This window comes from Carettochelys insculpta, chromosome 9 (genome assembly GCF_033958435.1).
Source record: "Carettochelys insculpta isolate YL-2023 chromosome 9, ASM3395843v1, whole genome shotgun sequence".
Classification (NCBI taxonomy): domain Eukaryota; kingdom Metazoa; phylum Chordata; order Testudines; family Carettochelyidae; genus Carettochelys; species Carettochelys insculpta.
The window spans coordinates 38200406-38216995 of NC_134145.1; the positions used below are offsets into that span (position 1 = coordinate 38200406).

Here is a 16590-nt window from a genome sequence, read left to right on the forward strand (position 1 = left end):
AATAGCCTATTTCGATGTCTCCAGATCGAAATAGGCTACTTCGATGTAGGCTTCACGTGTAGACGTAGCTCAAGAGATGCAGCAAGGACTGTCACTCTCGTGTGGGTCTTTATAGTCACAATAGACGCTGTAAATGAAGTCCTCAATTGAAACTTTAAAGGGCGCGATCCATAGTCTATCCAGACTGAAGGATGCCTACTACTAGGAGGAGCATTTTGAGCAGATCTAAAGAGCTTGTTCCCCTCTATTCAGCACTGGTGAGGCCACATCTGGAGTATTGCATCCAGTTTTGGGTCACCCAATATAGAAAGGATGTGGATGTGCTGGAGCAGGTTCAGCAGAGGGCAACAAAAATGATTAAGGGGCTGGACCACATGACCTATGAAGAGAGGCTGAGGGATTTGGGCTTATTTAGTTTACAGAAGAGCAGACTAAGGGGTGATTTAATAGCAGCCTTCAACTTCCTGAAGGGATGCTCTAAAAATGATGGAAAGAAACTGTTCTCAGTGGTAAAAGACAGCAGAACAAGTGGTAATGGTCTGAAGTTAGGTTTGATATTAGGAAAAACTACTTCGCCAGGAGGATGGTGAAGCACTGGAAAGCGTTGCTGACAGAGGTAGTGGAATCTCCATCTCTGGATGTGTTTAAGTCCCGGCTTGACATAGTCATGGCTGGGATGACTTAGTTGGGGTTGATCCTGCTTGGGGCAGGGGACTGGACTCAATGACCTCTTGAGGTCCCTTCCAGCTCTGTGATTCTGTGATTCTATGTGGCCTGCTCACCTGTTTACTCAGCCCATTTTTAAAGGCAAAATGATTGATAATAAAAATGTTTTGCTGCTGATTTCTGTATTGTTAAAAACAAATCAGTAAACAACAGTTTATTCTTATGTATATTTCTATTCCATGAATCCAGATGCCCCATCAGGTCTCATTGTGGCTAGGTGCTGTACAAACTCGTACAAAGACATGGTCCTTGCCCCAAAGAGCTTACAGTCTAGGAAGTACATAGAAAAAGTAACCAAGTAGCAATTTTGAATATGCCTTTCTTTGTCTTTCCCACAATTAGAAAAAGGCCCTTCGAGAGAAATGGCTCTTGGATGGTCTAAGTACTCTAACTCAGAAAGAGCAAGAAGAAATACAAAAGCAGAATAGGGAAGACCAAGAACGGACCAACGAGCTGGAAAAAAACATCCTCAGGTATGGTACAAATTTGTTTTGCCCCTCTATAGTCATTAAAATGGTTCATTCTTAAAAGCAAGGATAGGAGAGGTCCAATGCTCCACTGTCTTAGGAAAAATTAAGTATCACATAAGATTAACAATTTGCAGATTATTTTAAACTCCCAGGGTGCAAAACAGTCTTAATATAATCTAAGGGCTGTTACAGCTTTCAGAAATATAACATGAGGGTTTGAAATGTATTATTCCTACAAACGTATAGCATTGTAGAATACTAGAATAGAAAGGGACCTCAAAAGATCATCAAGTCCAGTCCCCTGCTCTCATGGCAGGACTAAGTACCATCTGTATCATACCTGGTCGAAATTTATCCAGCCTGCTCTGTAATATCTCCAATTATGGAAATTCAACAACCTGCCTAGGATGAGAAATGCCCCTAAAGGATTTGTTCTCTGACTCCAAATTCACCACTTATACTGTTCTCTGCAGAGGCAAGCACTAACTTGTGCATTTTGATAAGACATGCTAACTGTTGAATGAATATTTTAGTAAGTCAGATAATGCACACTTCAAGTTAAGATAACAAATAAGTTCATGATTTTAGATGAGGAATATTTAGCCTTCAAAACTTGACCCCTTGCAAGGCATTCTGCGTCACAAAATAGTACCCCTAAGTCATGTAACCGTTCCTGTCCCATGGTTTTCTGCTGTTGAGCTTTCACTCATAACCCATCTTGATTCGCATGTCCCAGATTTAACTGTCAGAATTCTCCTGCAGAGTCTTCCCCTTACCCTTTCGCTACCTCATCCTACGAGCAGGTCTACAAATCTCACAGCTTGGCACTGCACCACATATATCTATTTTTAAAGCTACGTAAGTCGCTTCAGACACAGCAGCCCTGTTTGATCAGGGGCATGTTCAGAATTATTAGCTGCATTCACTCTTTCTTGAAGGCTGAGGGTTTGTACCATACATGTTATAGCAGCTCCTCTGTGAGAAAGAGCACAGACCTTTGCCACATGAGTATAGCCAAAATAAGGAGCTGTTTCTTTAGATGCACAAAAGTATTTTATTTCTGGAATCCTGCTGACTGTTCTTTCTCCTTTATTTTAACTTAACAGCATCTTCATCTGAAGAGTCTCATTCCTCAGCTCTCCTCCCCCACACACTGCTTTTGTAAAATTATCATCAAGATGATCTCCCACCCATGTCCTCCTTGCTTACTGTGCTATTGGTACAAGTGATATTTGTTTGCCAACAGGCACCAATGCCGTGACAACTTTTTCCTGTAATCAGGCTGATTCGTTCTATGAAATGCTTTCTCAAGATGAATCACTTTTGGAGTAAGTCAGTGGAATACTTTGTTGTGGTGACATGGCATAGACGTCATGCACCTCAAGCAGCCTAGCTATGTAATTACAAAGACCCAATTAAAACACATGGCCAGTGTATTCCACTGACTGTGATTGGGAAGGATGAGCTTACGAACAAAGCAAAGGACAAACACGGCATGCTGTGGAGAGCTCTCCTGTTGTTAAGGCCTCAAGGAGTCCTACTGTTTCTCTCACATATCTCAAGGAGATTTTTCAAGGTCTTGCTGGCTTTTAGTAGGAGTGGGGCATCTAACTCCCCTTTGAGCCTTTGGCAAAATTTAAAAAAAACAAAAAATTTGCCTCTCCAGCAATTTTAAATGCTACTTTTAAAGCCATAGAATCAGGTCAAGATTGTGAATGTTTGTCCTTCTCCTTGGAGCAATGCTCTGTAGTGCTTCAAATTCATTCAGTAGCACCTAAATAAAGAACATACGGTGTCCTTAGCCTGCAGCTGTGTGTATAGAACTAGGGCTTAAATGAGAGCTATTGGACTCCTGACAGATTAAATAGATTAAATACCTTGGAGACCATGACACCCCAGCAGGAGAGTACTGTAACCCAGTGCATAAATCCATTTTGTCACCTGATCAACGTACTTGAAGTGTTCTTTAGGCCTGAGTCATCATGTCTGGCAGGTTTCATAGCAACCGTTGCTGCAGGTCTCCTGCATCCCAGCAGTAGGGACGACTTAGCATCAAAACAGCTCCTACAGCATAATCTCAAAGCTTACAGCAAAATTTTAAATCCTTATAATATATGGTCAGACTATTGCATTAAAAAGACCCTACATTCTTAACCAGATTTTTAATAAGGTTAAATCCTATTAGAATTGCCTTTGTGATAATAATAGTTTTGTCTCTCTTACTCTGCTTTCCTAAAACCTGTTAAGGATATTGCTGAATTTCATTGTACAGCATGTGCTTTGCTGCTGCCTCTGTCCAAAATATCTGTTCCCTCAGTGAGGGAGGTTCTGTACACAGATAGTGCACATTTGTTTGCACCATAAGGAATCTTTTGATACAAATCATTTGTCACAGTTCTTACTAAAAATCCAACATGCTGTAGAGAACTTCCCAAAATAGAGCTAACCACTATTCTATATTTCAGGGAAGTGGATTAGAATCCTATTAGTCCCTCCCTAGGGTCTTCTGAAAATCTCTAAGTGCATCTTTAAATGCCTATAACTGCTCCTAAGTCACTTAGGCACTTTTTTTGTATTCTATATTTTTACCAAAGCTTTATTTGTGATTCTTGTTGAGATGTAGCTAAAGCTTCACAGCAACAACAGGTCTCATGATGTTGAAAATCTCACAAGGGGCCTTGCAAGTTTTCTACCATTTAGAAATAAAACTACGTGAGACTAGCTCATAGATTTAAAGTCACATCTAATCCACAATCTAGATGTGATTCAGCTTTGTACCGGAGCCCAAGCATAAACCTCTAATGCAGACCCAAAGCCTTCCTTGCCTCTAGCCCATCTCTAATTGATTTTTGCCAGTAAATGTAAAAATAGTAGAAGACTATCAAATGGCTTCATTACGGTATAGAACCATCCATTTTTCTCCTGCTTCCACTCTGTCATCACTGACACTCTGTCATGAATCCGTTCCATAAATATGGTGTTTTTCTGTATACGAAGAAGCTGATTTTTTACAAGCTAGCTTTTATTCCCACGTGAGCCATAGTAGAAGCATATTTGAGCCTTCAGTTGTTTACAGGCATGATTAACATGCCATAGATTTCTAAGCACCTGACTGTGACCATAAATCAGCTATATAGATTGCAAAATTTTAATTGCTCCCACAAACATTTAGAGATGCAAAAATCAGAAGTTTAGTTAAACTCGGGATGAAAATTTGGTCCTAAATGTCTACTGCCTCCCAGCATTAAAAACTTCCTCTCGTGATAAGGAAAATATAGTAGCCACTCACGCGCCCCTTGTGGGAGGTAACCTTTTGCAGTGCACTGTGAAGATTTTCTCAGCTACGTTCTGTTATTATTTGCATCATCTACTTAACTTTGTTGCCCAAGTAACTTTTCCTTGTCTTTGACCTTCCTTTAGCAATAACTCTTAGATCATTTTCTCCCCCCAGATAATTTTCACTTCTTTGTGTACAGCGTATCCTAGCTGTAATTGGAGTGCAAAAAGAGCTTGCCACAAATGCCATGAGTATGAAATGCAAAAGGCACTTTAAGAAAATAAATCCTAGTCATGATGTAATGCTACTTAAATAGAACAAGTGTCAGTATCACTGTTTTATTTTGAATGTGCTGTGTTTTCAAGAGAGTATAGAAAAGAATCAGTGGTATTACTCAGCAAAAATATTACAAAAAGATCTGAGTGAACTGAAGCAGAAAAGAAGTCATGCACTCAGACACGCAAACACGTACACATAGCTCAGTCACATAACTCACATTCTTCAAACTAATGTAACAGAGAGGAAGCCGTGCTAGTCTATACACTATCAAAACAAAAAGCAGTCAAGTAGCACTTTAAAGACTAGCAAAATAGTTTATTAGGTGAGCTTTCGTGGGACAGACCCACTTCTTCAGAAGTGGGTCTGTCCCACGAAAGCTGACCTAATATACTATTTTGCTAGTCTTTAAAGTGCTACTTGACTGTTTTTTTTTTCTCAAGCTAACGTGTTTGACTGCCAATGAACTCCATTCAGAACCATTGTAAAATGCTGCTGGGCATGCCCAGGGCTAGGAGGCATTGTCTTATTGCTCTGCTTTCAGCAAGAATGGGTTTTGATGGAGATTAGTGTGCATGTCAGCTCCCCGCTCCACAATCTCTTTTCCTCACCAGCAAGCTTTTTGATACTCTTCCAATCTTTCTCTTACCTAGCAGGTAACTGACAGTGACCTCCACACTCCAAGCTCCTCACAGATGTCTCTCTTCAATGCTCAAGCCCATCACTGCACATTCACAGAAAATGCCACATTTGTTGTTTCTTTCATAAGTCAGTACACTACAGCAGTGTTTCTCAACATTTTTTATATAGTATGCCTTTAAAAAAATAAATGACCTCAGTACCGACAATTTTCAGACACAACTTTTTTCTCTACCATTGTAACACATTTGTTTAAACAATTTAATTGTATCTGGTTGGTTGGAAGAAATTGCCTATAGGCAATAAACTTGCCATCATACTTATCATTATGCAAAAAGGATACATGAAAATTTCAATGAACATAAGCCCAATGTTTATTCTTAAAATGTTTGAGAAGCACTGAGTTAATATACCTCTGGAAGAGCTGTGAGTACCCTCACAAATACACAGGTGCCTGGTTGAGAACCACTGCACTACAGCTCATTAATTTAACTGTGGTTTGATACTTTTATTTCAGTCACAGCACTGAACTGGTTCATAGTAAAGGTGAAACAAGTGCATTACACAGAATGTCTTGCATTTAAGTGATACCCGTACTGGAGTAAAGGTAAGAAGGCTTACAAACAAACAAAAGGAAGAATATACTTTCTAAAGGTCTCAAACATAATTTGGTAAACTTCTGTCTTCATTCAAGGTAGTTTCCTCACCAGTTTTCCTTTTGCAGCAACAGCTGATTAGCTTAGAGGTAGGATATCCAACGAGTCCAAGGTGCTGGCTTTCCTGATCCCCTCAAGTGAACAATAACAGACTATGTGTTTGGCCTTAATCTCAAAATCTGCTGCTCTTTCCAGAGCCAAATTGATCCCCTGAACTTCAGTTGTCTGTGTCCTCCAGGAGACCAACTCCATCTTGATGAAGGCATCCCCCAGTGTACTCCCATGCAAGGTTTCCTGCTGCAGTTTTACAATGTAACTGTCCTTACATCAATTTTTCATACTAGATGAATGTCAATTACCCTTCCTTCTGTTTATCACACATGTAAATTGCAATCCCATCATCTATGATCAACCCTGCCTCATTTGTATTCAATTCCTAGACAAACCTGTTTTCTCCTTTGTTCAACTATAGCCTTTAAAACCCATGGTCAGAGGTTATCCATAATTGCACACTCAGCATTGTTACATACGTTTCACAAGGATATTATTTACCAGTCTCTTGTTATTTTTCAAATGATTTTGTGCAAATACTGCAGTAGTGTGTAGGTGTGAATACAAGAGTATCCAGGGTCAAACCCAAATTCAATTTAATCCCTAGAAAATTTAAAAGACAATGAACAGGAATCAAGCTGAAATGAGTAATACTCCAGGAAGTACAAAGGTGTAATGAGATGGTGTTAGCTGTTGAAAGCATGATATGAATCTCATCAAATTCTAATGCCACAGAATACTTGGAGTTTATTCAAAAGCAAAAACTCCAAGGTGAACAAAACATAGTATAAATGCATTAAAATCTTGGGAAGTGAAAGCCTCCCCATCTTAGAGCTGAGCTATACCTGGGCCTGTATAGGTGTACCAAAGAGGAGCCAGAGTAGGAAACTCCAACAATTCCACCAAGCCAACTAGGCGTGGTTCAGCTACCTGCACACAGCAGCACAAAAGTTAGTGACCTCCTAGCACTAACCAGGCCAAAATGATCATGGCTATAGTCCAACCTTCCTAGAAACTGTCAAGTGTTTACAAATGAGCACAGTCACCCCCTTCAAAAGATATTGCAAGATTTATACCTGCTCAGACTTCCCAGCCCTCTGTTCTGTTTTATACAGGTATAATACCTCCATCTATCATTGGTGAAGATCGAATTGTGCTTTACATGTTTTCAGCATCTTACCATACAAGAAATAACTATCTGTCTATTTACATTGGCCATAGTTAATGAGCACCTCACAATCATGAATGGATTTTATCCTCAACACCTGTGAGAGGTAGGGCATCATTATCCCCATTTTAGAGATGGAGAACTGAAGCATGGGGAAGATTAAGGCCCAGATACTCAAAAGGATTTAGGCACCTAACAGCTATTGAAATCAGTGGGAGTTAGGCCCAAAATACCTTTAAGGAGCTGCGCCTAAATGTCTTGCCCAAGATCACATAGGAATTCAGTGTGAGCAGGGAGTTGAACCCAAGTCTTACAAATCCTAGTGTAACGTTCATTCCCAAAGCCCCTGTTCATATTGCTGTTGGAAACCTGCCAGTCTAACAAGTCTGAAAGAGAACATGGATACACTGCTCATGTGCATACTTGTCACTGAGTAACAATACATTACTGAGAAAGAATTTTACTGTTCATAAAATGTTAAATTGACTGAGTGGCTAGCACATGTACTGACTGCCAAAGGATGAGCTATGCTGTGCTGTTTTCTTTTTCACTCTTTTTAAAAGCAAAGCACATATATTGCTTTAAGGAACATTGCAGCATTTCTTTAACTCCTGGTTTGTCTCTACGTAGCCTCTGGTTCTTTGCAGTTGTAGGCAAGTTCATAGTGAGCACATGGGCCTCTCACTCTCATCCCTGTAAAGGGCCACCAGTTTGAGGCATTTCTTTTTTGAGTGTCTAGTAGGTCCCTTCAAGGGTTAATTTGTGTCTTTTAATCAACCAGTACACAAGCAGGATTTCTGTTGTTTTAGATAAAGGAGGGAGTTCCGTTCTTTGTATCAATACCGAACAATTAACAGTGGCCTGAACCCAAACTGCAGGCAAGTAGTTCAACTCTCAGGTTACAGGCAGGAATAGCACTCACAGCATCTATCCCATAATACTCTGTTTACATGGCAGAGGCTACAGGGCATAAAGCCAACCATTCTTAGCTGAGGGTACAAACTGGCTGCAAAATCAGGTAGTGTATTTTTGAAACATAGTTTGACAACTTGGATGCAAAAATGTTTCTTTCTTGATAGTATTAGTTGGTAGACAACTTATTTTAAAAAACAGAAGGATACCAAACACCATCCAGTATACTCCTAACTGCAGGGAGAAAACAGATTTTATTCAGATACTCAGGAATTTGGATAATTGAGAGGGCAGGAGCCTTTCAACAGCAAGTGGCTTCCTGCAGTCCTAGGCCGCAAGCTCCTATTTATTATTTGAACCTCTGCATTATCTAAATCCCTCCTTTGTCCCCCCACATGAAGTAACTGCCCTCTGCAGCCCAAGTCTCATGCTGCAGTACAAGGAAGAGGGTTCAGATAGTGTAGTGGTTGGATAATAGAAGCATACTGTCATTTATAAAGGGAAGTTATGGCTAGGTGGTGCCCAGTGCTGCTAAAATATTGGGCTCACCAAAAAAACAGTTGGCCCTCCCCAAACTTACTTTTCCTCTCTATCTTGTATCCTCCAGCTGGACTCTTGCCTTTCTTCCATTTCAGGGTCCTTAATTTTAATTCCCAGGGAGGCAGAGCTCGCTCTCGCCACATCCAGCTGTGTACTTTATTGTTTCTTAAGTCAGTCAGAGCTCTGATTGAGCACCCTCTGGTTTGAAACCCCAGCACCAAAGCTCCTGTCTGAGTCCAGGTTTTCACTAAGCTGAAAAGTAGATCTAAGGTACACAATTCCAGCTATGGCAATTGTGTAACTGAAATCAACATATCCTAGATCGATTTTTTTCTGGCCATGCACACACAGAGAGGTTGATGGGAGAGATTCCCCCATATATATCCCTTACTCCTCATGACAATGAGTACCAGGGCTGACTGCAGAACACCGATGGTTCAATTTAGTGTGTATACCACTGGGCTCGCTAACTCAAACCCCAGAAGATGGACCTTGAAGGAGTCAATCTTCTGGGAAGTATAGACATACCCTTAATCTACTACTGAGAGAAATGGGACACTGCTTCAAGCTATGAATGTTACTCAAGGGCAGATGGACAAAAATCCACAGTGTGTTTAATATCAACAGATATGCGCAGGTACCCTGTCCTGAAACCTATACAGAGCAGTGAAAGCCTCCCAAGTAAGTAGCCAGGATGACAAAATGCCTCTTAGAACATAAGTAAACAAACAAAAAACTAAGAATGGGAAATTTCAGATTTTTTTCTAAATAGAACATTTAAACATTTCTAATTTGGTTTTCAAAACGTAATGACAAAAAGCTATTCTGGCACAATGTACAGCTTCCTTAACTACGCATGTGAATCTTTGAACACATGCAGCACACGGCTTTTGCAAGATTGCATCTCAACAAGTGTCAGTGTGCAGCTGCATAAGATTCTTTGAAAACTGACCCCAAAATTTTTATACATGATCATGCAATGTCAAGAAAAAATACAAAAGCAGTTATTTTAGATTCAGACCCAATGCCCATTGAATTGAATCCAACTGAAATGTACCTATGGGCTTAGGTAGAATTGGTGTGGCACCATATCTCATGGATCACTCTCTCTACTAGAGGCTTGAACTATATATATAGCGTGGCTGGTGAAAACATAAGCATTCCTGTTCACAAAAAATTATGAAGCCTCAAAACTACAACATTTTCCTTTAATGCAACAGCTTTCTGTGAAACATTTCAGTTTCAACAAAACAGCATTTTTTGATTATAAAAAGCTGTACTGGAGTGTTTTTAACCAGCTCTGAAATACAGTACTGTACAATAAAAGAGAACTGTGTAAAGAACTGACTCCTTCTAGATATACAGGATGTACAGAGAGGCCACAGACAAGTGGTAAAAAGAAATGATGAAACCAGTGTAGACCAAGAGATGAATTAATTCAGTTGAATTTCAGTTTATTTCTTCTATAACAAGTCTTTAAAATTAATCAGACTGGCACAGAGGCTATTTTGGGTTATTTTGTACTATTGAAATTTGAAAGGGAGATAACAGGATCCCCAGTAATGGAAAAATTGTCATATTAATACCCACATTTAATTTCTTAATGGAATATCTGGACTCATTGTAAAACACAGTGGTATGCTAGGTATATGCTTCCATTGTATTGAATCCACTTACACAGGCTGATGGTTACAGCTTGGCATGACCCATGAGACTTTCCTTTAATAAACAGGCTCCTTCAAATTACCATCTTATTACAGAACACTTCACCCCAGGGGCAAGAAGGTTCAGAAATGAGACATTATTAATATCCCATTGACATATATCCTGCTAATCAAAGCTGACAAACGTCTCTTGCAAGGTGACTGGCTGCAATTGTCAGGCTGTTACCTTATACATCTGGGGCCCAGTCTCAGCAAGCACAGTAAATGTTGTTCAGCTTTTTTCTGTGCTGCCTGTCCTTGGTGCGTTGCATCGTCATTTCTGGCCATATTACTGTTCTTCTGAAAAGAGATGCTTGCTGAGATGTGGGGCCAGCACTTCTTCCACAGAGCAGGATGTACTGAAACGTCGAGTTATAATGGTAAAGGCTATGGGGCAAGAAGGAGGATTTTGGAGACTATTGATGATGGGGACATGGCTCCTTATACTTAAAAGTGAGCAGTGGTGTAAAGCTGTAGAAGGTAGGCATCTGGTTCACTATCCCATCATCACGGTAGTTTGCATTTATGCATCATCCTTCCTTTCACAATTAATCAAGCCTCATGCAGTAACAGACCTTGGAGTCAGGTATTGGTACATCCTGTTTATGGATTGCAAATGTGAGACCCAGATGGAAGGCTAAAAGTTCATATCCCAAGCCTTGTCTACACTACACAGTAGATAGATGCTGCAGCTATCAATGCACTAGCCATTGATTTATTGCCTCTGCTGTAGACATGATAAATTAACCTCCAAGCTCACTCCCATCGATGCTAGTACCCCACAAAGACAAAAGAGTAACTGGTGTTGATGGGAGAGTGACCCCTGCCAACCTTACTGCGCACAAGAAACCACAGTGAATAAGTCAACTTCAGCTACACTATTTGCACAGCTGAGGTAAGTCAACAGTGCCTACAAGTGTAGACAAGGTCCCAGTTTCTACATGTGGATTTGTGTATACGTGGAGGAGAGCTAGAATATTCATCCACCAGGCTCTTTGTCTCTGGGCATCTATAAATCAGTTGTTCTTGATCCCAAACAAGTAAAAAGAACAAAGTAGGGCTTTAATCCCAGGCGCTGTAGAAGCTTTCATATGTGGGTGGCTTTGTTGTTGTCAGATACATAAGTAAAACTGGATGGAAGCATGCTAGTATAATTTAAAATGCTATTATCACTATCATTGTGATTTGTAATAACAATTGTTTTCTCAATTGAAATAATTATGCGGGTTGAAAGATAATGAGATCACTTTGTTTTATTTTAGGCCTACAAAGTCAACTTAATTATTTGTAAGTGGGCTTTAAAACTCACACAAACAGTCCTAATCCCCATTCTACTGTGTGCCAGGTACAAGGAAGGGATTCAGTTCTAGCTCCATGGAACGCCGTTTGGCTCTCTGCACCTTCCTCCATTCTTTTGAGCTCACTTCTGATGCCCTTATTCACACAGATTACGTCTACACTACAGTGATCTGTTGACAGATGTTACTGTCAGAAGAGATCTTTTGATGAAACTTATGTTCACAGATCACGGCTATACATGAAAGTGGATCACTCTGTTCATCTGCTCTGTTGACAGAGTGCCCGGACTGCCCAGATGCTCTCTTGACAGAATGGCCAACCAGAAGTACAGCAGACAGGGCTGCCCGGTAACCTGGAAGCCCTGTCTGTTGACGGAGGGCGCCGAGGACATCCACATGGCTTTTTTATCAACAGATTCTTTCGATAAAAGGTGCCTGCCTCATGAGGGAGAGGCAGAAGTCTGTCAACAAAAGTGCTGACTTCTGTTGACAGTATATCGACAGAACACATTAGTGTGAATGCTCTGTGAGTTTTGTTAACAAAAACAACTAGGCTGTGTCTACACTTCCATGCCTCTTTCGAAAGAGGTATGCAAATGAGGGAAATCAAAAATGCCCATGAGGTATAGATTTGCATATCTGGCTCCCTATTTGCATATCCTTATTTCGAAATAGCTTCTTTTGAAAGAAGGAAGTAGTGTAGACACTGCTTTTTCGAAAGTAAACCCCATCTTCGAACGAATCCTTCTTCCCTTTTTGTATGGGTTGGTTACAGGAATTAGGGGATTTCAATGTTTGTGGGGTCCTTTCAAAAAAAGACCCCATGTAGACGAGCCACGCGCCATCAAAAGCGGCACTTTCAAAGTGCTGTGGCTGCCATTATGCTAATGAGGCACTGCATATTCATTGCAGCACCTCATTAGCATATCCTGTTGTGTCTCATTAGCATCCCCCTTTTGAAAGGGGGGTGCTAGTGTAGACATAGCCCAGGTGTATTGTGATTTCAGACATACCTAAGCCAAGGGCAAAGTTACATCAAAATAAAAATGGTGTAAATGTGAAAAATCCAGTCCATTGTTATCGCTATACTGTAAACATAATTGCATTTTAATGTGTATCCTTTAAATATTGGCATATAAAATCTATTATCTTGCAGACTTGAGAAAGAAATTGAAGCTCTGGAAAAAGAAGAGCTGAAAATCTCAATTAAGGAAAAGGCAATTTTAAAGAAGCTTAAATCAGTTGAGAAAACAGCAGAAGATATCTTAAAGGTTAGTGTTACTGTAATGTCTGACTGACAGAACTGAACTTGAGACTTCTGGAGCTAAGGGCAGGAGCCCCCACGGTTTGAGCAAAGGCTACAGAGGAGACTCTGTCTCTGTATAAGTGGTTTAGGTACTACTACATAGGACAGTGAACTGCAGCTGGTAAGTGTGTGGGTTACATATTTCCCGTAGCTGAGGGAGCACATCCCACACTTCAAAGACGCAGTTGAAATCCTGAACAAGCCCCAACTTCTAACCACCAATATGTGCACACGAACCTGGGACCTCTGGAGCCTAGTGCAGGAACCTCGAAAGTTTGGGCAAACACCCAGCTGGCTCTCACATAAGGCTGTGGAGGTAAGTGGTCTAGGTGCCACTATGTGGGACAGTGAGCCACACACAGGAGGCGTGTAAGTTACACAACCACGCTTCAGGAACAAAGAGGAATTGAGTGGATCATGAGACTGATAATGAGATGTGGGGTATTTTTCACCTCATTAGTTCAAATCTACCACAGAAGAGTGACCAAACAGTTGCACCCTCCAATGGCTATGTGATCTATCTGGAAAGAGTGTAGTAGCTTCCGCCCATTGTTCAATGGAAAAATAGCTATAGTACACCACAAAATCTCACACTGCACTTGGCTGCTTTTTGGGCAGTGTCAGCAGAGAGCCAGGAAAGGATAATGAGCATGTGCACTGAGCTCCCTGAAACCTCAATGTGGTTCCTTCAAGCAACTCCATTGTGCTATCACATCACCCACCTTGCCTTGCTCATATCCTGGGATTGACAGGCCTCCAGACACAGTGTATTTAAAGCCCTGCAAATCCACAGATATTCGCTCCATAGCTGCAGCTATTCACCTCCGCAGATGCAGATATCCACTATTCATTTGGGGGGATATTGGAGCTGATGTAGATGCTACAAAGAGGACTCTACCAACCAGCACTGCTGCTGTTTCCTCCAACTGAGGAGCAGGGCAAGAGTGCACCTCCTGTCCCCACTCCCTGGTAAGTGCCCGGTTGGGTGGAGTGGGGCAAACACCCACACCACGATCACACTGCTCTGCAGAAGTGTCCCCAGTCCGCTCCTGAATAGGAGCGCCTGGCAGGGCGGAGAGAGACAAGCAAACCTAAGTTACACTCACACCCATACAGACAGTCCTTCTGAGAGCCAGACACTGTAAAGCTGCTTGGTGTTGCCAAGGTGTGAGAGCAGGTGTGGATACATATAAAAGGTGGGGAGTGGATTGCAGATTGGACACATATTGTTTCCAGCAGATGTGGATCAGCTGCAGATCCACAATTTTATATCTGCGCAAACCTCTGACTATATTGTACATCTGTCATAGGTCCTCCCAAGTGCACTTACAATAAGAATCATATGGTACCATTAATCACTAGTCAAATACACTGATAAAATGTCAAAAGCGTTTTTTAAACCCTCTTATCTCCCACTTGAAATAAAAGAGGACCGTTAACACATAACTTTACGAAAACCCCACCCAAACAGAACTTCAGCAATAAGCCATGAAAGTCAACACACATAAGGCCAGACTGCACAACACTTGCTCCTGCAAATGAACTCACTGTGGCTGTGAGTAGTCTCTCTGAAGTCCCAATGGCCCTGTGGCTTTGTCAGCTTTGCAGAGGAAGAATAGTTCCCCAAGTAAGGGCCCTCCACTAAGAACACCCTGTCCTCTGAACTCTAGAGGTAGAAATCTATAGCGTGTAGAACTATGAGAGAATCTAAGGCTAAGTCTAGATTGTAGCCATAACTTGAAATAAGTTTACACAATTTGCACAATGCACTTTGTATAAATTATTTCAGGCTAACTTATTTCAAACTTGGTACCCTCCAAACGGCACCAAAGTTCAAAGTAAGTGGCTATTGCAAGGTTTCTGTATCCCTCTCATGATAAGAGGTAGCAGAAATGGAATACCACTCTTGAAATAGCAGTGCTACTGCTTCTGCAGTGAGTAGCCATGGAGTTGCTATTTCAGGATACATTTGTATCTCAAAATAACAAGAATAGCCTAGACATAACCTCAGGGTATAGACAAGGTGGACTTGGCAGAGTGGATTGGGAAAGCTCCCCCCAGTTCTGACCCCCTGTGGAGGGGGGATTTCCATTCCAGGTGTCTGCCACCTCAAACTGAGCTACCCAAAATGCTAAGCTGTTGTGCAGTAGAAAAGTCTCTGGTTTTGAATTAATTTCTTAAAACTGCAGTAATCATGTTACTTTTCGTTCTTCTTTCTTTAAAGTCTGTGAAAGCAGAGAAAGCAGAAATTCAAGGAGGTAAGTTCAACCAAAGCATCTTATTTTAAAAAATAAAAATTGAATGTTGCATGATGTCAATGAAGTGTACTGTGGATCTCCTATTTATTTATTTTATTTTTGGTAGAGTCAGTGGACTACATATATACCAATATACCTGACCTTCCAAAATCCTTCAGACCTTCTGCCCTGAAAAGGACAGGATGTGCAGGGACTGAGGATGATGAAGAAAACAGAAGAGGTACAGATTGGTTGTAGCTCTAGAAAGAGTGCAGAGTGGTAATGGTTCATAACCCTCTTAAAAATTACAACTAACTTATTAAGGGAAAGGACAGAGAGACTACAGATAATGGGCATCACGTTCTCTTCTTGCTTAACACAAAGTAGCTCCATTGTAGTCAGTTGTGTGGCACTGTTGTATAAATCATAGAATCATACAATACTAGGACTGGAAGGGACCTCGAGAGGCCATTGAGTCCAGCCCCCTGCCCCAATGGCAGGACCAAGTACTGTCTAAACCATCCCTGATCTAACCTGTTCTGAAATATCTCCAGTGATGGAGATTCCACAACCTCCCTTGGCAATTTATTCCACTGTTTGACCACCCTGACAGTTAGGTACTTTTTCCTAATGTCCAACCTAAACCTCCCTTGCTGCAGTTTAAGTCCATTGCCTCTTGTTCTATCCTCAGAGGCCAAGAACAAGTTTTCTCCCTCCTCCTTATGACACCCTTTTAGATACCTGAAAACCGCTATCATATCTCCCCTCAATCTTCTCTTTTCCAAATTAAACAAGCCCAATTCTTTCACCCTTTCTTTACAGGTCACATTCTCTAGACCTTTAATCATTCTTGTTGCTCTTTTCTGGACCCTCTCTAAATTCTCCACATCTTTCTTGAACTGCAGTGCCCAGAACTGGACACAATACTCCAGCTGAGGCCTAACCAGTGCAGAGTAGAGAGGAAGAATGACTTCTTGTGTCTTGTTCACAACACACCTGTTAATGCATCCCAGAATCATGTTTGCTTTTTTTGCAACAGCATCCCACTGTTGACTCATATTTAGCTTGTGGTCCACTATAACCCCTAGATCCCTTTCTGCTGCAGTCATCCCTAGACAGTCTCTCCCAATTCTGGATGTGTGAAACTGATTGTTCCGCCCCCAGTGGAGCGCTTTGCATTTGTCCTTATTAAACTTCATCCTGTTTTCCTCAGACCATTTCTCCAGTTTATCCAGATCATTTTGAATTTTGACCCTATCCTCCAAAGCAGTTGCAACCCCTCCCAGCTTGGTATCATCTGCAAACTTAATAAGTGTACTTTCCATGCTAAT

The 16590-nt window shown here is 41.1% G+C and overlaps 1 protein-coding gene across 3 annotated transcripts in view; it reads left to right on the top strand.

Moving 5' to 3' along the window:
• Nucleotides 1-16590, top strand: part of PALMD (palmdelphin) — a 97035-nt gene that overhangs the window by 73015 nt on the left and 7430 nt on the right. For all 3 annotated transcript variants that reach the window (XM_075003403.1, XM_075003405.1, XM_075003404.1), the window contains 4 exons: nucleotides 1069-1199; nucleotides 12873-12987; nucleotides 15247-15280; nucleotides 15387-15500. In XM_075003403.1, coding sequence (XP_074859504.1) covers nucleotides 1069-1199; nucleotides 12873-12987; nucleotides 15247-15280; nucleotides 15387-15500 — 394 coding nt within the window. The remainder of the gene's footprint in view (nucleotides 1-1068; nucleotides 1200-12872; nucleotides 12988-15246; nucleotides 15281-15386; nucleotides 15501-16590) is intronic.